Below are 17,010 nucleotides of genomic sequence, written 5' to 3' on the forward strand. Positions count from 1 at the left end.
TGCATATCTAAATTGCCAGGCAGGGATTTGGGAACGGAACGTATACTGCAGTTCAGTTTCTTTTACGTGAACATTTTCCACATGAAGATCCAATTTCAAACCATTGTTTGGTAGCGAATGAAATAAAAACCTGTATGGAGAGAGAGAGAGAGTGTGTGTGTCCCATGCTGCCTCTTTGTCTCTTCTAGTGGCTGGACTACATAACAACTTTGGACTGTGCTACTGGCTTTAAGCTAAGAACTCAGTCTTTTTGTTCAGGCAATTTGATTTTAAAAATTGGGTCTATATAATATAAAAAAACACATGTTAAATGGATTAAGAACTGGCTAAATGACATCTCAAATACTAGTTGTCAATGGGGAATCATCAAATGGGGGTGTTTCTACTACAATGTAGCTGCAGGATACTTTATACATCATTTCTTCAAGGATTTCATGATGTCATAATAGGAAGAACTTGTCATAGTAACAAACTGTCTGCATCTGATGACCACCAGAATGGTCCCCTGTGTCCCAATACAGACTGTGTCTCATGTCTACCATGGAAACATGATGCAGTAGCTTGTCTAGAAGAAATCCAAGGCAGTGGATGACAGGGGAAGGGGGCTGTGAGCCTTCTGCAGCTAGTCCCCAACCCTCCCCAGCTGTGTTTAAGACCAGCAATACATAAGAAAGTTTACCATTATTAACAGCATTCATCATGGCTAACTTAAAGACTACTGCTGGTTTAGTCTCCATTCGGAAATCACTCGAGTTGGCAAAGCTGACTACTTTTGTTCCCAAGGTTCCTTCATTAGATACTAAATCAGCAGATTGGTAAGTCTGAGTTCATGTTTTCAGATATATTTGAAAGGAGCAGTGAGATTTCCTGCTGAATGATGATTCCTTGTCTAATAATAGAGACCAAGTCCCATCTCACAGAATTGACTTTTGTTTTTAAAAATTATTCCTGTAACACTATGCAACTGATCCATGAATGCTGCAGGAAAACTTCCTTCTGATGCCTCATACTTGCATTGTCCTCCTACCCACGGTGCTCCTTGGGCTCTGCAGCCATTACTGAATTTAGCCTAAAAAAAAACCCATGAGAGGAAAATGTCCCCATTGTATAGATGTGGAAACCAAGGCACAAGGTTAAGGCCTAATTTTCAAATGTGCTCATTAATTCGTTGTGCCTCAATTTGATACCTCTACGATCTGACTTTTGAAGGTGCTGGGCACCCTAGGGCCCATAGATTTTAAATGCAAAATGGTCAAATTCTGTCTTCAGAAAAGGGTATGCATTTCCCATTAACTTCACTGGGAATTGTGCACCCAAATCCAAGGGTAGAATTCGATCCTTTTCTAGTAGAGAGATGGGAGGAACTTTATGAATGTTTAAAATGTAGTTTTGGTCTCATGCTTTACTGACATGAGCAGAACCTTTGCAGAGAATGCATTTTCTTGACATTTTAACTAAGTTCCTTTACCTCTCAGCTATTTGCTCCAAGCCCCTTTTGCAGCCCTGGGAGGACTTTCCCCAAGTGAAAAGAAAATACCCAAGGTAGGTATAATATCTTCAGATTTATGTTTGTGTCTTATTAGAGTTAAAAGTTCTAAATAGCATAAGAATTTCTAAATTGTCACTCCCAAACATATGACAATTATTGATTTTAGTAGCTATAAGCACTGAAGACTGATCTATTCTCTCATTGATAGCATATATATGAGGATAACTACCAGTAATGCTAAAGGGAGTTACACATACTCCTGAAAACAACTAGTAGACACCCTAGAACGGTAGTAATTGAATTCAGTTCTTAAAGGCGAATCCATTGTGATGCAGGATAATTAGGTGGCAGAGATTGCAAATGTCACTCTTGCTTTTTTGGGTTGTGAAGTTAATGATGAGATTCAAAGTGCCACTGATCTGCAGATGCAGAAATGGTGCAGGGGTGGGTTTTAATGCAGAAAGCCACCATTTTATTATGCTTTAACTTTAATAGGGAGGTCTATACTACCCTATGGCCTTTTAAATGGCCTCTTACTAAATATATATTCTACCCAACCCCTACAATTCATCCCACCTTTGGATCTTCTCTGCGAGGAGGAATGACAGCACCTCAGTCTATGAAAACTTAAGGGCTCTCGTTCTTTCTCCAGGCTAACAGAGTCCACTAGTCATCTCCAGGGTCTCTCATCCATGCTTGTCTCTGGGAACACCCTTGAGCATCTCACCTGCACAGTCATTGGGATGCCAGCAATTAGCTTGGCGTATTCCTCAACCCAGTGCCTGGTATCTGCCTTCCATCAATCCAATCTCTAAGTTCTACTAACCACAAATCAGCCCCAGTGTTTGATAAATGTGCCCAGTTTCCCTGTACCTGACCATTGTACCTGATTTTCCTGCATGCAATGATGGCATCACCTGTGTCTAGTAAGACTGTAGCAATGTCCTGGTTCACTTCTCCAGCCTTGATCCACGTCCTAGCTGCCTTGCAAGCATTTCAAGCCAACTCCCCTTTATGTCTGACACCACATCCAACCGACATTCCTGTTAAACCCTGACTCTCAAATTCACCCCGGTGCAAGCCTTAAGAAAGATCATTCTTCCCTAAAGGAATAATCAGTACATTAGATGGATGTAAGTATCCCCCACAACATGTTCCTCCTCCCATACCATCGAAGACAGACAGCTTTGTCCCTGAAGCCCAGCTGCAACCCACCTGTCACTCCACTGCCTGCTTGTGGTCCCAATGCACCCTCAAGTGCCCACAAATCCAACCTTCCATCCAGTGATGTACAAAATAATTTACCAGCCTACCAAATTATTCCATTATGATCACTAATAGTTAAATAAATACACCTCTAAACAGCATAAACCAAACACTGAAAAAGGCACAGCCATCTTAGAGAAAATCTTGGAAAATTCTCATATAAGCATATACATGTTTGTACTAAGGGCAAAATTTTCTTTTCAGACCCAGTCAACGCTTCTCGCCAATATTTTGCCCTTTCTCCCATACATGTATAAAATTCCTGTTTACCTCGGAGAAAGCAGGATAGTAGGATGGTGCAAGTATAGAAGTGTGGCCGTAACTGGAGCAACGCTAAATTTCTGTTATGACCTTGAAAAGGCCTCTAGTTTCAGGTTTTGTTATAAACTCAGAATTCAACCTAAGCGTATCAAAAAGTTCACATACATTACCAGTGACCCATGGCCAATTTATTGTTTCACCCAGTAACTAAATTAAATATGCATTTTTTCATGATTTTGATATGAAGCCAAGTGAATGTCAGTGCCTGTAGTGGAATTTTGATTGGGATAAGTACTGAGTTTAGAAGTCAGAGAAAGACTCTAAGTAAGGTGGGCATACCTGGAGTGCTTTGTATTTTGCATAGATGGGTATTGGCTTAGTAAAACAAGACTAGTGTGGTATACGTGGGTCCTACCCGATCAGATCTCCCAAACCTCTAGGTCAGGGAAGAGGAGTTGCTACATAATTCTAGTTTTCACCCACCTCCATTCTGAGAAGTGATGATTGGTGTCCACATTGTAGATTTGACTTGATAGAGCGCTCGCTTCTGTGCTCCAAGAACACTTTCGGTGTAGAAACCCAGACCCTGAGAAACACATATTACAAAGATTTATCAATATGTTTGTTTAAGGCTCCATTACCCTTGAGACAACGTTACTTCCGCATACAAGCTGGTTTCACCAATCGCTGGCAGTTCCCTTACGGCCTAAGCTGTGATCTCTTAGGAACTGCACAAGCTAATAAGGCTTTCAGAGTCTGCCTCAACGAGACCCTGAAGAAGATAATGACAGGTAGGGAGACAGCAGAGAGCATGATTTGCTATATTTCATACATTTTAAGTAGAAATATACCCACAAGAAAATCTCCGCTCCAAACACTCCTGAACTTTGGGTAAGTTTGGATTTAAACTTAGAGCCCCCCCCCCCCCGAAACTTATGGCAACTGGGTGTCCTTGCTACTTGGGGAAAATCCATCTGACCAACCACCACCTTCAGATCTAGTCTGTTATTCTAGGGATGAAGAGATGGCTGTTACTTCCCCTGCTAGATGTTTGGAACCAGCCAATAGATCCCTTCTTCTTTGGATGTTCAGGATTGGCCAGTAAACCTATTGCTAGAGCTGAGCAATAGGCATAATGTCTTTGACATACCAGCTGGTGCACATTTCCCTCCCCAGTCTCTGTAGGGCTGTTCTTCCTGAGGCAGATGGCTTGCTTACCCTCCCATTCTGTTCCCTGTGGTGCAGCCACCCAGCAGGCTATCAGTTGCAGGCAGTACAGCTGTTCCTCCCACCACTGCCATGTGCTGCTCCGGCCCTCTGCCTTGGAGCTGCTGGCAGGAGCCTCCTGCTTGCTGGGTGGGGGAGGGGAAAGAGTGGCTAATATCAGTGTGTCACCCTCCCCCCTGCTCCTGCCACCTGCTCACCCCATCTCTATAGAGCAGGGAGGGCTCAGGACAGATGGAGCTTGCAGGCAGCCGCTCTCTCAACTTCCTGATCTACTTAAAAAGGCAATATACTTAGAGTGGGCTCAGAGTACTTAAAAGGGCAATGAACACACACACACAGGGTGTGTCTCTGTTCCCCCTACCATGCTGTCTCCCCTCCCTCCATTTGTTCTGCCTTGTAGAGTGTGAGGCTACATTAACAACAGTGTGTTAACCCTTGAGGGCTCAGCTAAATTCTAGTTCATCATTTAGCAGTAAAGCATTCCCTGGGAAATATCCCACCCTCTTCCACCCTCTGACTTCACCAGCTCAACCAAGCTTCACAATCATCATTGTTGTGTACAGTATTAAATTCTTTGTTTAAAACGTATGCTGTGTATACATATATATAATATAGTCTTTTGTCTGGTGAAAAACATTTCCCTTGAACCTAACCCCGCCCCCCATTTACATTAATTCTTATGGGGAAATTGGATTCACTTAACATCATTTCGCTTAAAGTCACATTTTTCAGGAACATAACTACACTGTTAAGTGAGGAGTTACTGTACATGAGAGTCTCAGCTTTCATTAAAAAAAATAAGTTTCAAACTCTTGTGGTTGCAAGGAAGAGCTTGGAAATGTGATCTAGTGTACTGTAAAAACTCAAAAACCAGAAATCAAAGACCCCCCTCCAATTTTTTTTTAATCTTAAAAAAAAAAAGCCAGTCGTTCTTTTTGGAATGGGCTTGATTTTTGAATCTGTGGCATTGGCAATAAGACACAGAAATGCTGCTGCCGTCCCTTTAAACATTAAAATATTTAGGAGCAAAGACATGAGATGGTGGACAGATCTAACAATGGCCTTTGGGAGCATTCACAGACTCAACAGCAGCAAAAGAGCCCGGCAAAGCATTTCTAGTTTTGCTGCTGCAGAACAAGGAAGTGACCCCCAGTCAAGAGGGAGCTTTGGGTGGTGGGTTGGTTGAGCACCTCAGAACCTCATAGAGGTTCCAGTTCTGGATGAAAATTTTTTTTTGTGAGGATGGAGATCTGTGTTGGTATCTGAACCACTATCCCAACCCTAGTCACAGCTGTCTTTCATCACATTGCCATGTGTTTGAACAAATCTTTTAAGGGTCCTTTCCTAAAAGATTATCAGTGCATTTAGGTGAAGCCACTATTAACCTGTAGGTCCACAAAAAGGCCTAATCCCTGGCAAAACTAAAACTACGGGTACAATGCGCATCAGAGACATGGGTTTTCAGCTATAAGTCATTCAACGCAGAGAGGATTTAGTTATCTAAAAATACAGTGGTAAATAGTACTTTGCATTGTACAATGCTTTACATAGCAATGAACTTAGCCACACAATACACCTTTGAAGTTGGGCAAGAATGGTGACAAAGCTGCAGCTGCCTAAAACTTCACAGTTACCACTCTCCTTCACAGTATCACTAATTGGAACTATACGGTGGAAACAGGAATAGAACTCTCATCTTCCTGCCCCATAATCACAGGCTCCAGGCTTCTGAGATAAAAAACTCAGACAGCTGTTAGGGTTATTAGCAGTTCTGATTCTATCCAGAAGAGGGCAACTGTATACCTACTAGAGCTGGTTGGGAAATTTCAAAAAGTTTGAATTTCTAATGAAAAACACAAGATTTTTGATGGGTGGGGGGGTTCTACAGATTTTTTTTTCAGTTTTACAACTGTGCCCTATGACCAGTTAATTAGATCATTATTCCCATTTCATTATGGGGAAACTGAGGCAAGGATAGATTTACACTCCAGTCTGGCAAAGCTCTTAGGCAATGCAAAGGCCTATTTAACAATGCACTTATGAATGACCTTCACTTTAGATACATTTTTAAATCCCATTGAAGTCAATGGGCTTTAATCCTGGGCTTAAAATTAAGATGGGGTTTAAATGCTTTGCTGAATCAAGGCCTAAGTGATTTGCCTAAGATCAACCAAAGACATGTATAGCAGAGCTGGGAATTGAACTCAACAACCCATACTCATGCCTTAGCCATCCTCACCCCACGAATTCCCTGTCAGTCTTTTCTTGCTTTACTGCAGATAGGTGCTCTTTATTTTTCTGTATTTTATTATTCATCATTTGTATTACCATAGCACGTAGGAGTCCTAATCACACTGTATTTGAATTCTGGCAATATAGTAAGGTAGTATTTTCCTGAATGATGCGAATATTGTAAAGAGCCTTTGCGTTCTTAAGTGACAACGTTATCAATCCAACTATTTTTCCTGAGTGGAAAAAAAGTCTTGTTTTGCTAAACTGACATTGCCTGGGATTTTCCTAACCAACATACATTGATTCAATAATAAGGAAATATGCTTTCCTTAATTCTTCAGCTGACACACCTGTGTCCCTGTTTGATGAACCAAAGATTCAGACATCGAATGTAGAATTTGAAACACAAGGCCATTCGTCATGTTTATTGCCACAATCTCAGAAGGGCAATGAGCTGGAGAGGTAACAAATGTTTCTTACATCTTTTTATTCTAGCCAAAAAAAAAAAAAACAATTAAAAGGAGGAATAAGTATAAATGTATTTAATGTTGGTTTTGCCTCAACTTCTCTTCTTTGAGGGTACACTCCAATCAAGCCTACACAAATGAAGTTATCTTTTCCCACACGCAGAAGATGACAGAAGATATGGAACCAGGTGAGGTCATCTCAGATGAATACTGTCACAGAAATAATGATCTGAATAAAAAATGCTCCACGGAGTTACTCAGCTTCTCACTGGTGTAACTGGGATCAGAATCTATAATTACCCAACTATTCTGTCTCTTTAGATGTGGCCTTGGAGTGCCTGGGCTTCTTATGGGAGCTTCATCGTATCTATTTATTTAAATCCAAGACACTGTCACAGCTTTTAATTTCTGCAGTAGAGCCAATGAACATAAATGATTTGGAAAGCCAGCACAAAAGCAAAAAAGGTATTCTTAGTAGTGCCTAATGAAAGAAATTGAGAAGTCTTGTGGTGGTGTCTCCTTGAGGAGAAGATTAATAGGAAGTCAAGTTGGTTTTAATCTCCTATAATTAAGATTTGGTTCTTTCAAGGAGAATGCCCGGTTATCAGTCAATACAGTTTGTTACATGGATCTGTCCTGATTTCTGAGTGCTCCTTAGGGGTTGGACTTCTGGGTATATTCCTCTACAGGAGAGAAATGAGTGGACACAGACTCATGATAGCTTTTCCTAGTCTGTTCTGCATGGCAATAAGAACATGGGACCTAACCCATAGTCCACTGAAGTCAATGGAAACATTGTACAGCTTATGGCCACTATCTCCTTAACCTGACTGCCTGGAGGACAGCTCAGTTTCCATGTTCTGTTGGCTTCTCTGTTGAGATTGCCAAAGAAAGGTGCCAGTTCTGCTGGGGAGGAAATGTCTCATTCTTTGTGTATTACACTGAAGCATGAAATATTTATTGGGTGCCAAAGTGAGTTGTGTAGCAAAGTATTCTGGAATGTGTACTGTGAATACAATACCGCAAGTCCCATATGAAATCTTCATGTATATCCAAACTTGTTTCTTGGCAGAAGGTAAACACAATAAACAGTCCAACTCGGCTGCTCAGAAAACTAAGGCACTCGGCAAAGAGAAGTCAAAAATGAAAAAGATCACCATTTCATTGGATGTTCAGGACCCAGAAGTCACTAGAATTGGTAATGTAGAGATGGCAAATTGTCTTTTAGATAGTGACTATCACCACAAATGCAAACTGGATATTTCACTGCATCCATGACATTCCTACATCAAATTAAGTCTTTGTGCTCTATGGGGGACAAAAATAAAACCTAGACAGATTTCTTATTCCGACACTTCTGAAATGTCAATATAAAGAAGCATTTGTTATTTTGTTATAATATTTGTTTTTAGGAAGATTTCTGATGCTGACATTTGGCCCATTGATCAGGACACATATGAGAATGGAACGCAGACACAGGGATAGAATTTAAAGTGGCAGAAAACACCTTTTTCAATTTTAACTTTAATGAGGTAGCAGGGAACAGAGATGGGCTAACCTGCCTCCCGCACATGCCAGACAGTTACTTGGGTCCAGTAGAGTGTTAAATGGCCTAATTTCAATTAACCAAAATTCAAGGTTGGTCCCCTTCAGACTAACTGCTGGGATTCTGCCCACCTCAAAATCCTCTCACCCCTCCTCCCATGAGCGGGAATGAGGATGCACATGAAGGGAGCTCAGTATAAGAAGACGTACGGTCTCCCATTCTGCCTTGAGGCGAATAGTGTTCACTAACCATATCCTGGCTCCCTCACTCCTGTTTACCTCTGGAAACTGGCCCCTTTGAGCCTCTTACTTACACTGTACACTGGCCACAAGTTACAACACAACTACAAACTCCAATTATATGTAACCCTTCTGCCCCTCTGAGTTGGCAGCAACAAGGGCCGGGTTCAGTATCCAGGGGTTCCGTGTCAATAACACAATGCAAAACCGGCTCGAGCCCCCACCCAGTGACCTGAGACAATTACATACCACCACCCCCCCACCCCCCGGGCACCTCTAGGAGGCAATACTTCCCCACTCGCAAGCACAGAGTTCGAGTGTAGCAAAATCCTTTTAATAAAGGAGGGAAACAATGCAGCATCACGTTGGAGAGACACCACAAACAGGACTATACACAAACCATAAGCAAAAACCCACCTCCAAGTACATTTGGCACTGTCCTTTCCCCCTTAGGGTCTTAAGTCCAATCACCCCAAAGTCCAACAACCCAAAAGTCTCTGTCTCTGGTCAGTGCCACCCCAGAGTTCAAAAGTTTATCTGCAGAGTTTTACCACTCCCCGCCCCAGCATGGGTGGAAATGGGGAGGGCGCACACAGGGTGTTAAGGGACACCTTATGTGGGCCAGGGCCGACTGCTCCGCCTCTCCGTGGAGTTCTGCTGCAGCCTTCACCATGACTGGCTCCACTTCACCAGCTGTGCCGCTCCTCCAGCCGACCCGTGAACTGCGTCAGCCGTCCCCGCGAACCGCTCCACTCCGCTCACTGTTCCATAGGCTGCTCCAACGTGCTGCAGACTGCTCCGCTCTGCCAGCCACTTAGCGATAAAGCTTCAGGCTCCCCCACTAGTTAACACAGCACTCCATGATCTCAGCTCAGTAAGCTTAGCTCTTTTAGTGATTTCAGCTCTTAGTGGTTTCAGCTTGTAGTAGGGGAGCCCCGGTGCCAGTGCAACAGTGGCCCAACATGAATTCAGGTCAGCAGCCTCTAGATGGACTCCTAAAGGATTTAAAAATAGCTCTGCTCTTTAACAGTGGAGAATGTGCAATTGGTGTTCCAGGCCCACCAAAGGGGCCCATACCATCAGGTGCACACACCAGTCCCCAACCTCTCAATTTACTGGGTTTTGGAACCCATGTCTCTTGCCTAGCAAGTACTATTTAATGTAGGTTGAGTCATTTCTGTCATAAAGCAGTCTCATAGTTCCTCATTCACATAATTAGGGTGACAGCACTTTTTTTCCTTCCTGCCCCAATAACAAAGAAATTGGGGATCCCAGCTGCCAAAATAACCATCCCATGCTGCCGTGGGCTATTGCAATGCAAATCTTTGGCACTCCTTGAAATTCTTGCCACAGTCCCCATAATTCACCACCAGATGTCAGGGTAGAGCTCATCCTGACTCTGCTTACATATACATACACAACTCCTAAATTCCAGTCCTTACCCCTTATTAACCTAAAACCAGGCCTCTGGGAAGCTGCAAGGAAGGCAAAAAAACCCTCATCTGCACCTTTGCCCATCATATCCTGAAGGGAAAACTCCTGCCCAATCCTAAACCTGGTGATCAGTCAGCCTACATCTTGGAAATGCAGTTCAAATTACACCTCCATTATAGGGCAGAGAGGACAGGGCAGCAACCATAGCAGAATTGCTGCTATATGCCCTGTGGACTTCATAAAGAGCAAAAAAGAGTGGAGGCTACGAGAGACAACCAGCTCTTCACCTCCCACCCTCCATCTAGCCAATATGTGACTGGGAGAAGTGGAGAAATCTCTGTGCTTCCCTTGCTCCACTACCTGCCTAGGCACAATTTCCATGTGCATTCTGGTTGGGGGGAGGAGGGGCACTCTGATAAAGCCCCTTCTCCTCCTCTCAGGACCCCAGGGCTTGTCTATCCCCTGCCAGTCAGATCAGACACCCTCCCTGTTGAGCCATGGAGTGGGAGTGGCATTTTATATGCTCGCAGCCAAACTCACCCCTGTGCAAAGGGCCAGCATAAGGACAATCCACCACTTAAATCCCATTTAAGCAGGGGCAGGACATAGGTTTGTACTAGCCCAATGCACAGGAGTTAATTTTATCATAGAGCAGCCTATTTTTATTTCATAGCCTAGATCTCGCTTATTTGCAGTCATGTGAGGAAACCATGTAAAACATCCCTCTCTGAAAGGGCAGCCGGGTTAGGACATTTATTTGCTGAAAAATTCAAAGGACTTTTTTTCAGTATCTTCCTCTAACAGTCTCGACACTGGTGTTTCTGGGACTTTTCACTGGTGTTTCTGAGACTTTTCACCACTCAGAGGGTGTCTTCTGGGCACTGCCAGATTCTTAGGTTGTGGTTGCAAGCCCAGAGTTAGCCTCTGAGCATTAACTGAACTGAGCATGAAGCTAACAGCAAGGCTTTGTCTACACTAGGACTTTCCCCCACCATGTGGTCTCAGCTAGTAATTCACTATCGACGCTGAACAGGAGATGCTCCGTATACTTTGTGCTGCAGCCGACCTATTATAAGGGAAATCACAACCTAATGCTGAAGGTTTTTTTGTTTGTTTCTTTGTATATTGCATTGTGAAGCCTTTGCTATAGCACTCAAGAATTTATACAGTACTGACCCAGAGGTGGAAGAGGGTGATGTTTTGGGAGTCCTGGCAGCTGCATCAGTGCTGCAGTTCCCTAGTCTCTTCCAGAAGTAAGTAAACTTTGTGCCACTGTAAGATGCTGGTTGTGTGATGCTGTGTGGTTTGGTTTTTTTCTCTTTACGTCAAGTGGAAGAGGCCTGTGCTTTTGGAACTGAAGGATCAGGGTTCTAGGCATAGTTGCCCTAGATGATTGTGATTTATAGGATCACTGCATCTGCTGCCTGTAGCACATGGGTTATTTGCAACACAACACCTACAATATACACTCTCCCAGCAGCCTTGCTACCAGACTGTTAACATACACAAATGTACACCAATCTGCATCGGAAAGTGGCTGAATCTTGGGAGCAGAAGAGGAATGCCTGGCTAACCCTAAATATTGGTAATTTTATAAAGAGAAAATAAATGGCCACTTCTTTCTGACATGGCTGGATTAGTACATGGATAGCTGTGATAGATTAAGTGTAGAATAGCTGATCCTATAGCTATTGAGAACTCTTCTGTATACAGTGGCTGGCAGCTCTTTGTCAAGGCAGGTAGTTCACAGCATCTCATTAGATGTCACATTGTGTTCTGTATCCTCTTCATCCTGAAAACCCCAAGAAGCACCAGCGTCTCTGAGGGAGTTCAACACAGTCAGCTCAGCTATCTTCCCTTTTGCACTTTGATAAAGAAAGAAAAGTCCCCCAACTATATTCAGTGCTCCTATTCTACCATATTGCTTTAGTTCTCTCATAATCAGCTTATTCACCTGTACCTTGCATTTAAAAACCTGTGAGCTTTATTTCTGATAAAACTCTTTGCTCCACTAGAGGGTTAAGTCCTAGACTCTTCTCAGTGTGTAGGGACTTAAGGTATTATGTATAATGTGTGCTGAGTGGGCTAATTGTCCTGCTAGTACTCCCTTATACTATCTGGCAAAGGTCTTGCTAAGGAAACCTGAGACTGGAGTCTTCCCTGTAACCTAAATGAAAATATGGCAGTAAAAATGTAGCTGCCATCACTTGGAAAACTGAATTTCTCTAACATGCTGAACATGTTTCATCATTTTAAAGTGCAAAATGAGGTGGACACAGTCCTTTTTATATGGCAGGACCGAGTACATCAGAAAACATCAAGAGGAATTAATAATGTGTTTTATTGGCCAGCCGCTGACACTATGCCATGTTGCAAACCATAACAGTTAATGCTGGTACTTGATGCTGAGGCAGCAACCCTAACAGATGATAATCAGTGCTACAGGAAAGGACCAAATTAAAATTGATTTCAACTACACCACCAGCTATATTGGAATGACCTAGTTCCCAGGAAGAACTTTGGCCGTGTAGTGGCTTAACAATAAAATACAGCAAATAAATCCTCTTGCTGTAACTGGAATTGGCACATGTCAGTAGAATCAGAAATGTGCTAGCAGGGGTTCTCACAACACGTTTTTTGGTGGCCTCAGAGTGCAGCCACCAACTCTTGTTGGTGGCCGCTCTGACAATTTTTCCTAAACTACTTAATTAATTTCAGGAAAAACAAATAATGTCACTTTTCACAGCAGACTTACTCATCCCCAGCAAGCTGGGGGACAAATTAAACCCCTGGATGGGGCGATGGATAAGGAGGGCCAGGGGTGATGTGGGACTGGATTGGGGGCTGGAAGAGGTAGCAGGGCTCAGGGCGATGTGGAAGGTGAGTCTGGGGCTGGATCCTGGGGTCCTGCTGCATGGCTGGGGGCTGGAGGAGGCATCAGAGCCCAGAGGTGACGTGTGGGGAATGAGCCTGTGGCCAGAGCCCAAAGCCCTGCTGCTGGGGGATGAAGCGCGCTGTCGCATGGCCAGAGCCTGCCACCCACCACCCCAGGGCTCAAGCCCAAAGCCCAAGCCTCACCACCCCCAGGAAGGTGGGGAACTCACGCTGGTCGCCTGCTCTTACTGTGTTTGTGGCTCCAGAAGAGGCAGGGACCAACCCCCACTGGCGGCCCCAGGGGAGGGGCCACTGCTTCCCGCCACCCCCTCACCCCAATCACCACCCAGGAGGTTATCGCCACAAGAAAAGCATGCAGCCATGGTGGCCGCCTTTGAGAAATGCTGGGTCAGGGTAACCATTCTGATTAGCAGAGACTGATGGGCATGCACTGTGCTATCTCACTCTTATGAGTTTATGAATTGCTTTTAAAATAGCAGTATGCAAAACAACAAATTAAAACTCCCAGAAAGGTAAAATCATCTTGTTTATAGCAGGGGAAGCAGCATACAAAGAATAACACAGCAGGGCATTTATGCCAGCAAAAACCAATTTATACCTCTCAACCAGAGAGACTAGGCTTGCAGACAGCAACAGCTGTGTCAGTCATTCATACGCTCATTGTTCAGAACCCTGGAAATACTTTGTGCTGGAACTGTTCCCTAGCTATAGTCCCCAATAAAGAGCTACACAGATGATATCAGAGTGACAACTGAGTAGGTTCTGTTGCATCAGTAAATCATCAAAACTTTGCACAGTAATGAGTAGAATAAAAAATTAATAGAAAACATGAAAAATACCGTAACAGTGTTTTTCCCTCTCGATATTTTACGTCCATGACTAACATGAACCCAATATTCTTGTGTCCAAACACTGGAGACTTCTTGACCATTGTGAAAGTTTCTTAAATAACAAATGAAAATCCCCTGCATCTCCTCAGTCTTTTCTATTAGTTGTATCTACCTCTCAAAAGGAAGATGTGCTTTAAGGACCTGATCCAAAGCCCAGTGACATCAGATGTATTGATTTCAATAGACTCTGCATCAGGCCCTAAATCATGTAACCAATTACTTAGATAAATCTTCAGATCTTCAGTTTATTGTAATTCTTATTCTTTGCGACCAATAATAGTTAGATTAAGAATTTAACCATGTTTGCTTGTCTTTCTTTTTGTGTGTGTAGCTGAAATGGTGTTAGCCATTTTGTAAAACTGTAGTGTAGGCTACCTAAGAATGATATATTTGTAGCACAGTTGGGCTAACATTCTTATACTTGTCCACACTATTCAGGTTAAACATGATAGTCCATGTTAGCATTTACACATGGTTGTAGCTAGCATAGAATAGACAGGGCCACAGTTAGTTGCTATCATGCATGTATGTTTGCAAATAGTTTCCCTATGGGTTTTACTTAAGATCCAATTTATAATGCTAGTTGAATTACACTAGCACTTCTGTATAGTAGACTATAAAACTGCTGTTTACTGTTGCCAATGAGCCTGCTGGCATAAGGGTATTTTGCGCTGCCTGTAGCCCACTTTCTACTTTTTACTTCTCAGTGGCTATATTTTTAGTCTCTTGCATGAGCATCCTTAGGGTGAGAGGATGGAAAAATATGTGGTTGTCACCCAGCGGAAGCACAAAACAACACCCTTGATCTGCCAACAGACATGAAGTGAATCATCCATTGGTTTGTTATTTCACTGGAAAATGTTTTTACAATTGAATATTTTTTTCTTGAGTTGGCCAAGTCAGAAGTTCTTGGCAAAGGGCACTTGGCCTCAGGAGCTATGAATAGATAAACTTATTTCTCACAGACAAAAAGGAGATAATTAATACCTCTCTTCTACCTCTATTCACCCTAACATTTGCCCTGAGATGTCTGAGCTAGAGGCAGAATTCTAAAAGTACAACAAAAAGGAGATGATGGACACTAATATTTAAAACAATAGATCCAAGTCACTCAACTGATGCCCAATTTTATGAATTGTTGAGCATCCTAAAGTCCCACTGATTTAAACATTCGGCAGCATTTAGGATTGGTCCCTTGAGGGGACAAGGCAGACCCACAAATGGCAGTCCGGAAATAGATGCTGAGGGAGTGATTACTTTCTGAAAGCCTTTCTTTTGGGATTATTAATGTAGACCACAACTGCCATAAATTCTCTAAAGAAATATAAAGGGGAAGCTTATTGGGAAAAATACTGGAGGTGCTTTTATGTTGAGATGAATATTTACAAGTGAAAAATAAGAATCAGTTAGTCCTCTGAGAGAAAAATATGCTTACAAGCACACAGGGTATGTCTATACTGCAAGTGAAGGTGTGATTGTAACATGGATAGGCATACTACATGTTAGCCTTGGTATGTACTTAAGTGGCTAGTACATGCTGAGACCCAACCACATCTACATTACTATTGTTTCCCAGGATAGCTAGATTAAAGCTAGCTGGGTATGCCTACCTGTGCTATAATCACAATATCCTCAGATAATAATCCTCAGAGACGTACACACATTACCAGTGATTGACTCTCAGTGTTGTGTTTGGTTGGACCAATCACAGCCCCTCTCTGTGAGTAAGTCTTCACTGCAAGTGAAGGTATGATTGTAGCATGGATAGGCAGACACATGTTAGCTTTAATGTAGCTAGCACAGGTAATAACTGTAGTGTACACATCGTGGCATGGGCTTTAGCACAGGCTAGCAACCAGAGTAAAAGTCATATTTGATCAAACCTAGCACGGATATGTCTCATAGACTTATAGACTCTAAGGTCACAAGGGACCATCATGATCATCTAGTCTGACCTCCTGCACATTGCAGGCCACAAATCCTCATCTGCTCACTCCTACAATAGACCCATAACCTCTGACTCAGTTACTGGAGTCTCAAATCATTATTTAAAGACTTCAAGTTACAGAGAATTTGCTATTTACACTAGTATAATATCCCCAGAGACATTCACACACTACCAGTGTTGGATTGCTGATTGTTCTGTTTGGTTGGACCAGTTACAGTCCATCACTGATAGCGCGTGTGTGTGTATGGTTCACTGCAAATTAATGGATAGGCATAAATGTGCTCACTTCAGCCTAATGTGACATGGGCTTCAGCATGTACTAACTGCATTGATACATTTCCAAGGAGCTTTTACGCCGATTGCTAGCCAGTGCTGAAGCCCATGCCACCATGTGTCCGCCATTATTACCTGTGCTAGCTAGATTAAAGCTAAACCTTCACTTACAGTGAAAACATACTTAGAGATATACACACTACCAGTGATGACCTCTGATTGCCCAACCAAACAGAGCAATTTAGGTTATTAATATACTGCAAATGCATTTTTCTACCTGGTATAAATCCCGGTGACACAGAAATCAACTGGAATTTTTAGAGTGATTTCAGTGGAATCTGGACTTCGTCTTATGCATGTAAAACTACTTTGTAAAATGGGTACTTATTAAAGCACTTTACGTATATACCATGAACTACGTCTCCAACTCAGTCTTTTCAAAATAACTTCTCCCTTTTCCTCCTTAACCCACTGCTCTGCGTCCTTCTCTGTAACAACAGATGACTCCACTATCATCATCGTAGCTCAGATCACAACTCTAGTACATCCTTTGACTCTTCCCTTTCCCCATGTGCAGTTCCTTGTTAAGTCTCGTCACTCCTTCCCCTTCAGTTTCACCAAAATCTCCTCTTCTCTCTGTCCCCGATCTTAAAAACCTTTATTAATGCTTTGCTCACCTCTAGTCTTCACTATTGTAACCTTCTCCTTTCTTGTCTTCCCTGTCTTCATTCCAGTCTATCCAAAATGACAATGCATTCTTGGTCTTGTGCCTTCTATCATGAAGCCCTTCCTGTGCTTGGAACAGTTTCTTGCTTCAGTTCACTAAGCCAATTTCCCCTAGAA

At 42.8% G+C, this 17,010-nt stretch overlaps 1 protein-coding gene across 4 annotated transcripts in view; it reads left to right on the plus strand.

Moving 5' to 3' along the window:
- Positions 1-488: 488 nt before the first annotated feature.
- The window catches only part of BTBD16 (BTB domain containing 16), a 41,035-nt gene continuing 24,513 nt past the window's right edge, over positions 489-17,010 (plus strand). For 2 of the 4 annotated variants that reach the window (XM_039482926.1, XM_039482927.1), the window contains exons 1-8: positions 489-815; positions 1,476-1,542; positions 3,648-3,807; positions 6,817-6,937; positions 7,054-7,130; positions 7,264-7,407; positions 8,015-8,140; positions 11,300-11,414. In XM_039482926.1, the coding sequence (XP_039338860.1) occupies positions 700-815; positions 1,476-1,542; positions 3,648-3,807; positions 6,817-6,937; positions 7,054-7,130; positions 7,264-7,407; positions 8,015-8,140; positions 11,300-11,414 (926 nt within the window). In that variant the 5' untranslated portion in view covers positions 489-699. The remainder of the gene's footprint in view (positions 816-1,475; positions 1,543-3,647; positions 3,808-6,816; positions 6,938-7,053; positions 7,131-7,263; positions 7,408-8,014; positions 8,141-11,299; positions 11,415-17,010) is intronic. The other 2 variants (XM_039482928.1, XM_039482929.1) reach the window with 2 other exon arrangements.

Source organism: Mauremys reevesii, linkage group 7, assembly GCF_016161935.1.
Source record: "Mauremys reevesii isolate NIE-2019 linkage group 7, ASM1616193v1, whole genome shotgun sequence".
Classification (NCBI taxonomy): Eukaryota; Metazoa; Chordata; order Testudines; family Geoemydidae; genus Mauremys; species Mauremys reevesii.